General features: G+C 38.9%; 3 protein-coding genes across 3 annotated transcripts; all 3 read left to right on the top strand.

The window, feature by feature from the left end:
- The first annotated feature begins 216 nt into the window (after positions 1 to 216).
- Positions 217 to 1,569, top strand: LOC311261757 (dual specificity protein phosphatase 26-like). Its single transcript, XM_084360663.1, has 3 exons — positions 217 to 642; positions 1,079 to 1,290; positions 1,373 to 1,569. The coding sequence occupies exons 1-3, from the start codon at positions 464 to 466 to the stop codon at positions 1,564 to 1,566; spliced, it is 585 nt and encodes a 194-aa protein (XP_084216789.1). The 5' UTR covers positions 217 to 463; the 3' UTR covers positions 1,567 to 1,569.
- A 1,701-nt stretch (positions 1,570 to 3,270) lies between these two features.
- Positions 3,271 to 6,575, top strand: LOC311261756 (alpha-1-antitrypsin homolog). Its single transcript, XM_084360662.1, has 6 exons — positions 3,271 to 3,330; positions 4,581 to 5,217; positions 5,620 to 5,690; positions 5,773 to 5,966; positions 6,092 to 6,239; positions 6,327 to 6,575. Exons 2-6 carry the CDS (start codon positions 4,587 to 4,589, stop codon positions 6,522 to 6,524), a joined length of 1,242 nt encoding a protein of 413 aa, XP_084216788.1. The 5' UTR covers positions 3,271 to 3,330; positions 4,581 to 4,586; the 3' UTR covers positions 6,525 to 6,575.
- Positions 6,576 to 7,424: 849 nt separating this feature from the next.
- Positions 7,425 to 12,894, top strand: carnmt1 (carnosine N-methyltransferase 1). The gene is made up of 8 exons (XM_084358922.1): positions 7,425 to 7,571; positions 9,189 to 9,384; positions 9,514 to 9,680; positions 9,876 to 10,016; positions 10,258 to 10,436; positions 11,234 to 11,347; positions 11,944 to 12,047; positions 12,146 to 12,894. Exons 1-8 carry the CDS (start codon positions 7,435 to 7,437, stop codon positions 12,338 to 12,340), a joined length of 1,233 nt encoding a protein of 410 aa, XP_084215048.1. The 5' UTR covers positions 7,425 to 7,434; the 3' UTR covers positions 12,341 to 12,894.
- The last annotated feature ends 2,099 nt before the right edge of the window (positions 12,895 to 14,993 follow it).

Genomic DNA, 14,993 nt, shown 5'->3' with positions numbered 1-14,993 from the left:
ACACCTGTTTTACAATTGAAGAATGAGAAATTGCTTATTTTGTTTCTGTCAAGTGGAAACTGCTGCACGGCCTCACACTCCCTACATCTGCCTGGCAGCATTCAGAGCTTTAAATAGAGAGCTATTTTGATGCAAAAGCATAACACGGGCCTCTGAAGGCTGGAGGCACATGGGTTACATTTAATTTGAGGGTCAAATGGCCTGACTGCACTGCAGTGAGTAAATCTGAGGTGAAGAAGCCTGAGACGGTCATTCATGCTACCCAGCCTGACACAGCGGTTCTAGACAACTTGCTAGATTTTTTTTCAGATTTTTAAAAAAAGTTTATTAACTAAATTGCGACAAACTGCAGCCACTTCTTCTTTTTTTTAAAAACTTTTTTGTGGAGAAGAATTTGCTTGATAAGTTAAGAAAACTGCTGCGTCACCTCTGACATTTGCCTGAACCCCGAACAGAATAAGCTATGTCCTATGTTGCCAAACTTCCTGCGTCCTGGAACGATAAACCTCCTCCTCGCAAAGTGGAAATTGACCTGAGCTCACCTGGTTTGGCAGTGTTTGAGTTGGAAAGACTCTTGTTCACTGGCAAAGCCATCATTAGCCATGCAGACGAAGTGTGGCCAAGGCTTTACATCGGTGACCAGTAAGTGACCTACTTCTCTCTTTTGAGAAAAAATGCAACAAGGTAGCATAACCTTGTAACCCTCTCTTGTGTATGCTTCTTTACAAATATTCTTGTGTTGTGACTGAGAGTGTGAACATAGCCTTCACACAAATATTACCCAAGTCTAGACTTGGATTTAGTCCACATATGTGAAAGAGGAACTGAGCATAAATCAGATTTATATGCTGAATGAGTAATTTAAGATGAGACAAGTTGCGGTCCACATTGCGTTAACTACAGCTCAGCTATGTGAGAGTTTCCACTTAGGGAGGGCATGAAAGCATGGCTCATGTTTCCTGACATATTCTGACTCGCATGTCTGAGATTATTTTCTAAATATCAATCCATCACTGTGAAATAAGCTGCATGCAAACGGCTCATCAGGACACACACGCAGACTTGTTGTGTTTTCCAGAGAAAGTGCAGAGAACCAGGCTGATCTATCCATGCATCGAGTCACTCACATCCTGAATGCAGCTCACAGTAAACGCAGAGGGCAGCCAGAAATCTATAGGGGCATGAGGATCACCTACATGGGCATAGAGGCTCATGACTCCTGTGGGTTTGACATGAGCGTCAACTTCCAGGCAGCAGCAGACTTTATCCACAGTGCTCTCCTCAAAGGAGGTGAGAGGAGGGGAAGAAAACTTTATCTAATGATTGAATTAGGTGTCTGTTTAGAAATAAATAATGTTTCTCTGGTTCTCAGGCAAAGTGTTGGTGCACTGTCATGTAGGAGTGAGCCGCTCTGCCACCCTGGTCCTGGCTTACTTGATGCTGAAGCAGAACCTGACCCTCGTGGAGGCGATTTGTGCCGTGAAAGATAACCGGGGCGTTATCCCCAATCGAGGTTTCCTCCGCCAGCTCATCAAACTGGACGGACAGCTCTTTGGAACACACTGAACCCTGTTTAATAGCATCACCGGTCACCTTTCATGGGTCCAGAACAGATGGAACGACGTGATAAAGATAGCTCAAGCACTACACAACAGAGGTTTTCAAATAGTGATGTGGGCCTCGCCAGGGGTATCCACGCAGCTTTGGGGAGGTTACATAATATTAGAAAGAGTTTCCAGACCTTGTCATTATATAGTCACCCCAGTGCTGATGAAAAGTCTCCATAGTGTTTCGTAGTCTACAAAACATTTCTGGATATTTAGAGCAAAACAGCATTGTAGCATTCTCCTAAACAACTGAAGTAGATGGGGACTTGTTTTATAATGTTAAAAAAAACTTTAAAAAGAAACAAAAAATGGCTCCATGCAGCTCTTCAGACGTAAACCAAGTCTCCTGGAGCTCCAAGATCCCAAATTGTCTTGAAAATGTATTTACACCCTTTTAAAGACTTAACGCACATTGAGTCTGGGGGCACGAGCTTGAACGCTCGTCATGGGTGTAAATAACATCTTTTCAAATCAGTTTGGGCTCTCAGGCCTCCCGGAGGACTTGGATTACGCCAGATGAGCTGTATGGACAATATAATCACTATTACAACACTGGGAATGTTTTAATGATAACTGGCTGGTTGTACAGAAGCTCAAAGACAACAACTAAAGAGAGTCAAAGGCTTCAATGTGTGAACTTACTCAGTTGGGCTGCTGTGTGACAGTGATGCCAGGAAACTGCAGGAAATATTGAAAGGGATACTTCAATACTTCAAATGCAAACTTCAATTTCTATTCATTTACAGAATATATAAACTCAAGCATTTTTAATGACTCGTGTCTATTTACAAGAAGGGATTCTCAAGTACCTGTGGGAGCTGAATCAGCTGTGACAGATAAGAAGATCACATCAAATAGCTGAGTGTGTGTGATTTGGTTAAAGAGATAGTTCAGTGATCCAGTACTTTCATAGTTTTGGAGAATTTGTCGTTTTTCCCCTGAGTCAGAAGCTAATAAATGCTTTAAGAAAGGTCTTTTTTTCATGTATTTGGTGTAGTCTGAAGTTTGAAGCATATTTAGCCTATCTTGGCTCAATTGTTGAATGTCTATGTGATCAGATAACATAACCATGATCCCGTCCCGGAATTGCTGCTAACTAAGAGGGTGAGGGGGCGCCCTTATGCAAGCTTTGTGTAAGGAGAGGCCAACAGGCTTTGAAAACCTCTGTTCTACAATGATGTACAAATTAGATACACCGATTATCTACATGGTTTGCTTCTATCTTTTTTACTCTTAAAACTGTTGATATTATTTGTTAAAAGGGACTGACAGCATCTTATCCTTTACTGCATTATGTTGTTATTACCATAAACTTTATGGTAAGAACATGTACTGTATATTCTGTCAATTTGTACATGTTAAAGTTTTTGAAGGTTACAGTAAAAATGCATATACAGTACAGGAGCTTTAATGGGTTTCTACTGTGTGTTACAATATAATACATAATATGAGCTGGAGAGTGTGAATATCATATATGTTTCTGATCTTGTTGGTGAAGCAAACAATATCAACTTGACTTTTTGCGTTCGTCCTGTGCAGTCTCAGTTCGATGCCATGGTTAGACAGTAACCATTACACAGAACAAATGCAGGAGCAGATCAAATAAGAGGCTGATACAGAGAATAAACAAAGCCAAAGTTCAGTTGCCCTGATCGGTTTGTATAAAACAGGACATCTCCCTCTGTCCTGCCAGTGCTTTGCTGGACGTACAGTGAACCAGAAGGTGAGTGGTTGTTTAAAAAGATGCTTTAGCAATAAATGTGATATTCACGTTGAACTACTCTGATCCAACTGTGATCCCTGGAATTGAAAATCTTTACAAAGGAATTGTTTTTTAACAGTAAATGTTAATTCTTTAGTCTATATTTGCTCTTGTTTTATCATTTTAAAAGATTGAATGGGTGTGTTGTTGTAATTTCAGGAAATTCAAAGAAAAGACTGAAAACTTTATATAATTTTTTTTGCATTAAATAGGACTCAGAATGCACATCAAATAGAAAAAAAACATCTTTAGGGAAAATGTATTGAGTTTAAAGGCTCTCCTAAATATGACAATTCAGTCATTATCTACTCACTCCCATGCTGATTGAAAGTTGGGTGAGGTTTTCTTGTCCACAAAACATTTCATGGGGACTTTATCTAAAAGCGTTAGCACGCACTGAATCTGAAGTGGGTGCACAAGCTTGAGCGTGCATCAAGGGTTTTGGTTGTTCTTTTACATTTTAAAACAAGTCCCCAGCTACTTCAGTTGTTACGGAGAATGTTGCAAAGCTGTTTTACTGAGAAGCTCCAGAATGTTTTTGTGGACTATGAAACTTCACCCGACCTCCCATTGACGAGTAAATAATGGCCTAGAATTTTTTTTTCTTTTTTGACAGCGTGGGTGTGATCAGATTTCATTGGCAGTGACTCGACAGCCCACCATCTTTTATCAGATTCTAGTTAAAATGTTGCTAAAACCTGACTGGTACATGGATGTGTGACATCAGCTTCTCTAAATTAGAACTTCCCACTTCAAAAATAATAATAAGTTCATTTGTTTAGCACTTGTCAAAACCAGCATTTCAAAGTGCTTCACAACAAGTAATAAAACACATGGTAATAAAAGACAAAAATAACACTTAAAACCATAAAAAAAAAGCTGTAAAGATAAAAAAGTTAAAAAGCATGGGTACATTCAAATAGAGCTGTGCAAGACTTAAGTGCAATGTTAAGATTGAAGTACAATAAAGAAACAATAAGCCTAAATTCAAACACCTTCATAGGAAGAATCAAACTGATGAGACAAGCATAAATAATAATAAATAATGACTTCTGTGTGTAAAATAACCAAAACCGATCCAATGTTAGCCCATCACTCATAGTAAGAAGCCTTTCAGTCACATTTTCTGTAACTGCTAGCGAAATCAATATTTGCAACAGCAAACATTTTGCAACCCAGATGAATAATTCACTGTTAACCTTTTGTCATAGTTCACAATGATGCATGCAGCCCTGGGTATCTGGATCTTGTCGGCAGTGATCTGCGTGGGTAGAGGTCATGCCATCGTCAAACGTCAGGCAGGCCAGGACACTGAGGTTGACAGCACGGCCAACACTGTCTCACTGGTGAATGCAGCAAACAAAGAGTTTGTCTTCCATCTGTACAGGAAGTTAGCAGCTCATGCTGACTCGCAAGGCAAGAATATCTTCTACTCCCCATTTAGTGTGTCTACTGCCTTGGCTGCCTTGTCTGTAGGAGCTCGGGGGGAGACCCACCGGCAGCTTTTCAGCGGTCTGGGTTACAACAACACCCTACTGACGCAGGAAAATGTAAATCAGGCCTTTCAGATGCTCCTAGATAGGGCAAACAAGACAGCTCATGACTTCATCAGTGCTGGGACTGCTGTATTCATGGACAACAAATTCAAGCCTCAGCCTGAGTTCCTGGAGGCCTTGAAGCAGTCCTACCTTGCAGATGGGTTCAGTGTTGACTTCACCAAAACCACAGACAGTGCAGATACCATCAATGAGTATGTGAAGGAGAAGACCAATGGGAAGATAGACAAGCTGGTCAGTGATCTGGATCCAAGCACAGTCATGTATCTCATCAGTTACATCTACTTCAAAGGTAAAAGGTAGCATGAAACGAAATACAGTTTGTCGACTCAGTTTGATGTTAAACCTTTAAAGGTGCAATATGTAAGAACTTTTCACATGTTGAATTAATACTCAAAACAAAACAAATGGGGGGCATCATATCAAAGTAACCACTAACTGCTGCCAGCTGCCATTAGCTAGTTAGCTCAGTTAGCCGTGCAGCTAGCAGTCCAGGCTGGAAATTCCAAGCACCAAAGACGTGTTGGTGTTTAGGCTGAAGATAAACTTTTTTTTAACAAAGTGTTAAGGTATGCTTCAAGGAACATATACTGTTGATAATTTCGGTTAATTTTTGCATCTTACATATTGCACTTTTAAGTTTTATGTATTCGCCATGAGTTGTGCTTTGATTCTGCTCATCTCCATCAAACAGGAAAGTGGGCGAACCCATTTGATCCTGAGCTCACCAAGGAGGACATGTTCAATGTGGATGAGAACACCAAGGTTCAAAGTTGCTTCATCGATTCAGAGGGGATTTGGGTTGCAATCCTTACAAATCCTTCATGTTTAAATAATCATTTTTCAGATTCCAGTCCAGATGATGAACATGGAGGAGAGACTTGATTCTTATAACGACCAGGGGATTAACACAACAGTCCTCCACCTCCCCTTCAACAACTCCTACTCCATGCTGCTGTTGCTGCCAGACGATATGGCAGTGCTGGAGAATGACATTTCCAGAGGTCATGTCACCAAATGGTTAAAATGGATGAGGCCCAGGTTGGGAGAATCTAAAATCATCCTTAAATTCTTGGTTTCTCATATAGAAACTTTGTATAAACTACTCAGCTATGTCCTGTCAGTTCAATCACTGTATGTTGGTCTATTTCCCAATTTTCTTTCAGGACATATGATGTATTTGTTCCAAAGTTCTCCATCAAGACCTCCTACTCACTGAGTGATGTGTTGACTCAAATGGGAATGACAGACATGTTTGGTGATCGTGCAGACTTGAGCGGCATTGCAGAGGGGCAAAAACTGGCAGTCTCAGAGGTAAGGATAACATATGTTATTGCACACATAGTGACTTCACTATATTCCATCCCCTGTTAACTTCCCTCTGCCTCCATTTCTCCGTAGGTTGTGCACCAGGCTACTCTGGATGTCGATGAGGCTGGAGCCACTGCTGCAGCTGCTACTGGCATCGGCATCACGCTTCTCTCCTTCCGCCACATCCCTGTCTTGAAATTCAATCGTCCATTTATGGTCATCATCACTGAACGCGACACAGAAAACATACTCTTCATGGGCAAGATTCTGAACCCAAAGATGGAATAAACACTTTGTGTTTACAGAAGCACAGCTGTTGCATCACATAAAGTTCTCAGAAAAACACTGGTCTTGTGGTCTCATGCTTTAATATTGTTATAGTTTCAATGTTCATCAGTGTTTTTTTAATTCATTTTTGAAGCTAACACTGGGTCATCTCGGCAGCAAAACATTGATATATTCCTCTTAATAGATATGACTAAATAGTTTCATATACCAACCCTTTTTTCTGAGATGTTGTGTAATATGTGAGCATGGGCGATATAGCCAACAAACAGGCTGTTTCATGACAGAAATTAAATGTTTCATCAGCCCGAATGTAACGCAATGTAGAGTGTAAAGTATGACCAACTGCTTATTCATTACTTAAATCAAACAGCCAAGGGCAAACACATTAGAATTGGTGTTAGTTATTGATTAGTTGGTTGAAAATAAAGCAGCCCAACACAATCTAAAATCATAATTTTAGGGCTTTTTCCAATCATTAAAAGTCCCATATTACTTGTGTAGTTAGTGTAACTGCTTTAATTATAATTTGAAAAAATATGGGACATAGTAGAGTAGCAATATATAAGTTTTCTGAACCAATCGGAAGAGAGGGAGGAACTGCACCAATTATTACAACACTTTGGAAATTCCAATGTAGTGCCTTTTCAATCATTACAAATTAGAATGATGAGTACTATAGCATATACTCTGTGTTAAACCATAGTATTATTATAATCTGCCGTGAGTATGGTTATATTATCTTATATTATTTTCTTCATTTATTTAGTTGCGTTCAACTAACTGCAGTCTAACCATCTGACTGTAGGTGGCAGCAAAGCGCCGCGTCGAGTCGGCTTAGCAGGAATTAATAGATCCCACGAAGAAGAACGATGCCGTGTTATGATTGGATGGCTGGGAAATTGTTTCAGACATGGCCGAAACAGCAGGAGAAGGAGCGAAAGGAGGACCATTTTTTCACAAAGAGAGAATAAAATACAGCCCCGAGGAGGAGGCCAGGCTGGAAAGGCAGCATTTCTGGAGAATAATCGATGCTTTTAGATTTTACAGGTATAATATCGATGTTTGAAATAAAAGCCCGAGCCAGGCAACGTTAGTTTGTGTCAACATACGATGTTAGCGTATATAACTAGCAAAAGAAAGATAGCGTTAAGTCAGTTTGGAGGGAAAACTGCTCACTGAGATAGCTCATCTTTATTCAAGCGTTGATTTATTCATCCTACTGTTAAATCATCTTCTATTTATTCCGCTTCTTGAGGCATTTATTAGCTAATCGTGTGACTTTAGCTCCACTCATGTCATATCACCACTTCTACTCCATGATCCACCCTTTCCACCCCTAACACACTCACAAGTTAAAAACTAAACAGAGATGATGTGATGTAATCTCACTTGAAGATGATACAAATAATATAGGAACCATTTAGAACAGAGTAACTAGTGTTACCAGGGCTTCATACGCATGTTCCATATCAAAATAACACTTCTCCAGCCTATTATGTTGCCAGAAGATTGAGGCTAGGCACTATACCCTCAATAAACGGCATTTTATTGAAGCTACAATGCTAAAACAGTGCAATGTTATTCAGTAACTTTAAATAATTGCATACTTTCAACCCCTACAGTAACAGAAGGGAGGACTAAGGAACAGAAGAACTGAAGTCCATTGACTTTGATTCCGTGGTTGTTAGATGTAGTAAAACACTGTTTAACAAATAAATACAAATAGAGTCAATTAAAACTAGTAATCATGCATTATAAGAGTTACGAGTTGAAAAAAGTGTAATAATTGAGCTATAATAGCATCTGTACAGTCTAGCGTATACACTTTGACCTTGGAAATGACATTGAAGGTGTTGATAAATGTATGTATGTTTACATTGTTATAACTACGAAAGCACAACTAATATATCAGTTGGTCGATATTGGCCTATCAAAGATATATAGGTATCAGCGGAAATGTTGTTGAGTATGTGGCAATATTAATTGTTTTTAAATGGAATATAAAGCTAAAAAGATGCTCGGTATAGGTTTTTATTATTAAATGCCCAGTGAAATTTAACGTTTTTAAGTTCAGTTGTTCAACTGTAAAATACCCTGCTACCATTACGTATGTATCTGTAGTGTTTGATAACCACATTTGAGGGATCTTGCAAAAAATGTGTGTTTATGTATATATATTATGTGTATGTAGAATATCATCCGATATTTCTTTGTCGTATTTCTTACCGCCCAGTATCAGCCCCAAACATCCAGTATTGGTTGGGCTCTATTCTCAGAAGACTGACTTGGTACTGTTATAAAGCACTTGGGGCAGTACTGTTTCGCTGGAGTGTGCGTTCAGTTGCACATGATAGCCAACTTCTTGCCTTGCTTTCGAAGACAATCAAAGCTCGCTCTCTCACACAGTGGTAAAAAACACTGGAAAAAACATTCTGCTTGTGTAATAAATGTGTTTTTTCAGAAATTCTGAAAACCGAAAAAGACCAGTAGTGTGGAAACACAAATATTTATCCATAGTTTTTCTTTTTTTCCCATTCTTATGCAGACCTGGAAATTATACTGAAATCAAATTCCATAAAATTTCATACCATTCCTTACTGTGTAGGAAGCCTGTTTATCCCTCTGTGGACCCCTGACTTGAACCCTCGTGTCTTTTCTTGTCAGGGTCCATGTTGGGGAGCAGGTCAAGCGTGCTGAGCGTCAGTTTCGGAGCCTGCCGCGACACCACCAGGATTTGCTGCCAGATGTTTTGTCCAACCTCTCCCAGATCAGCCAGTGTGCGGACCACAACCAGGAGTTGCTGCAGGCCATTGTTCACAACAGCCTCCACATGTTTGAGAACATCGAGTATGGCGAGAGGGTAAGGCTTGACTCACACTAGGCAGTCTATTGTATGTGATGGTAAACACACAGGTTGTATTTGAGTTGTTTTTTGTTCTTTCATTCAGTGAGTTTTGCTAAAGATGTTGTGTCTTCATTCAATGTCCAGGAGAATTCACAGAAAGTACGCCCATCCACTACGTTTGACATGGACAAGCTGAAGTCCACCATAAAGCAGTTTGTTAGAGACTGGAGCGAGGTGGGCAGGGCTGAGAGGGATTCCTGCTACCAGCCCATCATCAATGAGATTCAAAGACTCTTCCCAAGTGACAAATAGTATGAGACATATGTTCACCCACACAAACACCTGCATGCATGCCAAGAAAACACATAAAGATATGTGGATACTAAACCATATAGTCACGTTTTACCTGTGCTGTGCTCTCATAACAACGTTTAATAATTCTGACAATGTGACTTACTACTTGTTTTCCATGTGATATGTGCATTTTGTACATTTTATTATGTCAGTGATGTGTCTAAGGTGAGCGTGCTGGTGCCGGGTGCTGGGCTCGGCCGTCTAGCCTGGGAGATCGCTCGGCTGGGTTATATCTGCCAGGGCAATGAATGGAGCTTCTTCATGCTCTTCTCTTCAAACTTTGTTCTGAATAGGTACATCTCATACTGACACTAACACTCCTGTTAATCCAGCTTTTTTACATAACACCTTTCTAAGCATACATTCCTGCAGGATATCTCAAACTTAATTCTATGTCTTTAGTATGTGTCATTGATCACAGATGAAATCAGAACACACAATTAATTTGTTTTGCAGTAGAAGTCTGATCTCATACTCCATCAGAATTCATCCATCCTTCTACCTGTCCTAATAAATTTTGACTGCTCCTTTCAGGTGTGAACAGTTGAACTCTCTGACCGTATACCCCTGGATCCACCAGTACAGCAACAACAAGAAATCCTCTGACCAAACGCGACCAGTCAGTTTCCCTGATGTCAACCCTCAGAGCTTACCACTAGATGCAGACTTCTCCATGGTAGCAGGGGACTTTGTGGAAGTCTACTCTGAACCAGGTCAGTAAACGCTGTGCTGATCTTTCACCTTTGTAGTGTAGACTGCATAACACCTAGAGGGGAAATGTGTCAGTGACGACTTGAGGCAATTTTGCTTATACATTAGTTCCTCCAGGAATTTGCAATTATGCAATTGAAAGAATTTGCATTTTTTCCCCCCCTTTTACCCTTAAAATGTCTGTTTTGTCTGTCCCTTACACCTTTACTTCTTTCAGCAGCCTTGCAGTTTTTCAACATGGCTACATTACAAAATAATACACACACACAATACAAATGATCTCCATCAGGTGAAACGTGTACATCATTACATTGTAAGAAGCTCCTATTTAAGTTAACCCAGAATACAAGGAATCATTTTGATGTGAATGTACTGTAAATGATGAATAATTGATCACTGGTGCATTGTGTAGGATTAAGGAGAATCTATTAGCAGAAATAGAATATATTATTCATAATTATGTTGTCATTAGTGTATAATAACCTTAAATTAAGAATTGTGTTGTTTTCACTACCTTATTTGTCAGCCTTTTATATCTACAGAGGGAGCAGGTCCTCTTCCATGGAGTCCATCATGTTTCTACAGTTGCCAGAATCGACAACCATATATTGGCTCTAGAGAGGGACTTTGTGTTTTTTGCCCTTTTAACATTCACCATAGGGAAGGGTGAGAAGAGGAGTAATCACTTGGTTGTAATCTGCAACCAATCTGCTAGATGTTGCTAGGTCCTACACGCTGGACCTTTTAATAATATTAATCAAACGTGATCATGTTGTAATATATTTTCTGTTCTGGCCAGATTCCTGGGACTGTGTGGCTACCTGCTTCTTCATTGACACGGCTCATAATGTCATAGAGTATGTGGAAACTATCTGGAAGATTCTGAAGCCCGGTGGAGTGTGGATCAACCTGGGTAAGTCAGCTTTAGGGAAAAAATATATTTATTTATATTTAAACCCTTGGGCGACCAAAATGCCTTCCATGAGTGGATCACATGCTGTTGGAACTGTTAAGTTAAAAGGTTAAAATGTTCAATTACACCAACTGCTAGACCTGTAAGTACAAGAGAAATATCGCAAAATATTTTGTAACGGCAATAAATTACAAATGTTTTAAGAAGTTTAACCTAACATACATTTAACACCGTTCACGTATTTTTGTAATTATTATGCTGTCAACTTTGCTATTTGTCTCTTTGATGTTCCCACTTTGACTCAACAACTTAGAGAATATTATCATTTTTGCAGCTGTTTCTATTAATATTTTAATAAGATCAAACATCAGTGTATCAGAGTACATTGTTGCCACCAAACGAAATTACACAACCTGACAACAAAATGTCCCATGAATAGGATGTACAAACGTGTTACAGGTATTTGGGGTAACTTTTTAGTCAAAGGAAAGAACAATTGTACGACTTGGTCTTATGACCACGTAGATCAAGAAAAAGGTTTAAAAGTGATCTTTTTGAGTAAACTAACCTCAAAGTTTAAATCTTCATTGTTTCAGGTCCACTGCTGTACCACTTTGAGAACATGGCCAATGAGCTCTCAGTTGAACTGAGCTATGAAGACATTCGGACAGCAATTGTCAAGTTTGGCTTCCACATAGAGGTAAGCCAAATTTGGATTCATAATCATGTCTTTACATAATGTTTGTCTTCAGAAATCTTGTTCCAGCTGTGAAAGTGTCTTTTATATTTCTCCTGCAGATGGAGAAAGAGTCGGTCCAGACCACCTACACGGAGAACGAATGCTCAATGTTAAGATACGTTTACGACTGTGTTTTCTTCGTGGCACGAAAACCCGCGGATGTGCACTTTAACTGTCAAGAAGACGACCAACAACAGATTTCTCCACCGGCTGCTAAGTCACCACGGCGAGAAGGCACCGACAGCCTTACGTGACATTAATGTTGAACTCAGGACTATATGAAGATTAAACTGACAAAAAGAAAATGGACACTGGAGAAAAAAATCAGTGGACATGAATTTTCTTTTTGCCATATATATTTTTTATCATGCATCTCATTGAGAAACGTGCCCTGTTTTGTTTTCTTGGACAGGCTGAGCACCAAACTCAAACTGTAGAATGTAACATGAAGTATTGCAGTACTATGTCATGAATATCAACTGAAAAGTACACTGCATATCTTGATACTGGGGTTGAGATGAATTGGTTGCCATGACGAGTACATTTCTTTTAACTGCTGTCTTACTAATTCTCATCTTTATTGACTTAAACTGCCCGACAGTTTGTTTCTGAAACAAATTTGCTTTTGAAATCTATTTATTTTTTCAAATATGCTGCCAACAACTGTCTACTCAATTTTCCATTTATTATCAGTCAAAACTGAAAATGTAATCACAACATGTTTCAGCTTTTACAGTTACAGATGACTTTCAACAACTTTTTGGTTTTCTAATCACACTTTGGAATAAAGCCACATTTTAAAAAAATATTAGTCTCGAGAGTTTTATTATTTTAGGGTTGATATGATTTTTACAGAAAAGTAAAAACCAAATACAGCAATATTTAGTCATTAATTACACCTGTGTGTTTCCTCCTGTCACATGTCACAGATGTTTGCAGTGAAAAGGGTGTTTTTAGAGCCCTAAAGATACACAATCAGATTAAATAAGAATAATTGCCTGAGAATCCGAATAATTCACATGCTGAAATGTGCTAAAATTGTGGCTTAAAATTCAGTGTGTGATGTATGAATGTAAACTTTAAAATAAAGTGTTTTATGTTAGTTTTGTAACAGGTACACCAGTCAACCCTGTGTGGTCATCTGTATAACATATGTGATATAAATATAACAACTTCAATAGCCTGATGAAGGTCTTAAAGCTTGATTTTGACACCAACTGCACCACATTTTAATAGTTTTCTTTTTTAAATTAATGTGCCCTGCCAGTGGATGCTAGTCCATCAAGACAAAGATGGTTGCTCCTCTATTTTTAAGAGTAAAGCGGGATAAAATAGTCATTAGTTGAAATGATGACCAAATGTCAGTATCATTTATAAAATATTGGCATGGTTTTCCTCATGTCATCCCCAATTTCTTGCGTAAACAGCTGCCACTGTGCCCTGCCAAATACTGTCAGAGTTAAAAGATGAAGGAGGCTCCTGAGTAAATATAACAGGCCTTTTTTCACAATCATAGTAGGAAAATCACAGGTGTTAATAACATGAACGGTGGCTCTTTATATTTAGGGGTCCCAGTAAGTCACAACCGTGTGACAGTGAGGCAGCATGAACAATACTAATACTATACTGCTCATCACTCATTTCATTATTCACACCTGTGCTTTTCTTGGTGTAAAATATCATAAAATGGCCTCCGTGAAAAGGTCTCTAATCAACTAACAAAAAGTAAAAGGAAAAGTTTCAATTGACTCAACAGGATCAGACTGTGAGCTGGCCCGATATTGATAATTTTATATGATCAGCTATTTATTGGTGCTGGTGAAATTATTGGCAAGCAATTGAGCCGATAATATGGAGCCAAATGATTTCAGTGACTTAATAAATGTGGCCCCTACAGGTGTTGAAACAGTAGATGGTTGGGAACTTCTTTTTAAAATCTAAATGTGAAATTATTGGTTATCTTTTTATCTGAGAAGTAGGTAATTATCGGTTAATTATCAGTATCTGCTGAAAAATAATAAAAATCCATATTTTGATTCCATAGTAGTTACATCTTAAAAGAAGAAAAAAAACATGGTAGTGTTTTACAGTCATTTTCCTGTTACGGCTGGGCACTATATCAATATTAAATGTATTATGAAATCTAAGACCATATTATATTGTGTTATGGCATTGTGTTAAGTGTTCCCTGGTTTTGAAGGCAGCATTACAGTAAACTGAACTGAAATGACAAGTCTGTACCTAACATTTACTAAGATATATATCTTTTATCGGCATATAGCTTATAAATATTGTGATATTATTTCAAGGCTTTATCACCCAGCCCTAAATTCAGTATTTTTAGACTCAGTATAGTATACATTTGACCACGTTTTAGTCAACAAAATTACATTAAATTAAAGAGTATTCGCACACCAGAATTTTATTCCTGGAAGTGTGGAGGCCTGGAAACAACATTTAGGAATACATGTTGGGGAGTCACATTTACAGACAAAAATGGATGAACAGTTAATAGGGAAAATCATAATCATGAACATGGTCAACATTTTCTGAATTGGACTCGTGACCTCTCAGTGTTTCTAAAATCCTGCCCTGATCACTATAATCTGGTCCAGATTAAGTAAAAGCACGGACCAGTCTGAACGCACCTGCCACAGGAAGAGAGGGGGCTCTACCATAGACATATATATGTATATATGTCTATGGGCTCTACCAGCGGTGCTCTCCTCTGATTGGTTATCCGGACTGTCTCGCACTTCTTGTACTTCCAGTGCTGGATGTTAGCGGATCATGCCAGGGACATGACCCATCCCTACAACTGTCACCACCACAGCAGGCACTTCTACACAAGAGTAGAAAATGTTATATAAACAATCATGTTCTTAATATTTGTATGAAAGCACATCC

This window comes from Pagrus pagrus, assembly GCF_965226575.1.
Source record: "Pagrus pagrus genome assembly, chromosome: 8".
Lineage (NCBI taxonomy): Eukaryota > Metazoa > Chordata > Actinopteri > Spariformes > Sparidae > Pagrus > Pagrus pagrus.
This window is presented reverse-complemented; position numbering and strand designations above follow the sequence as displayed.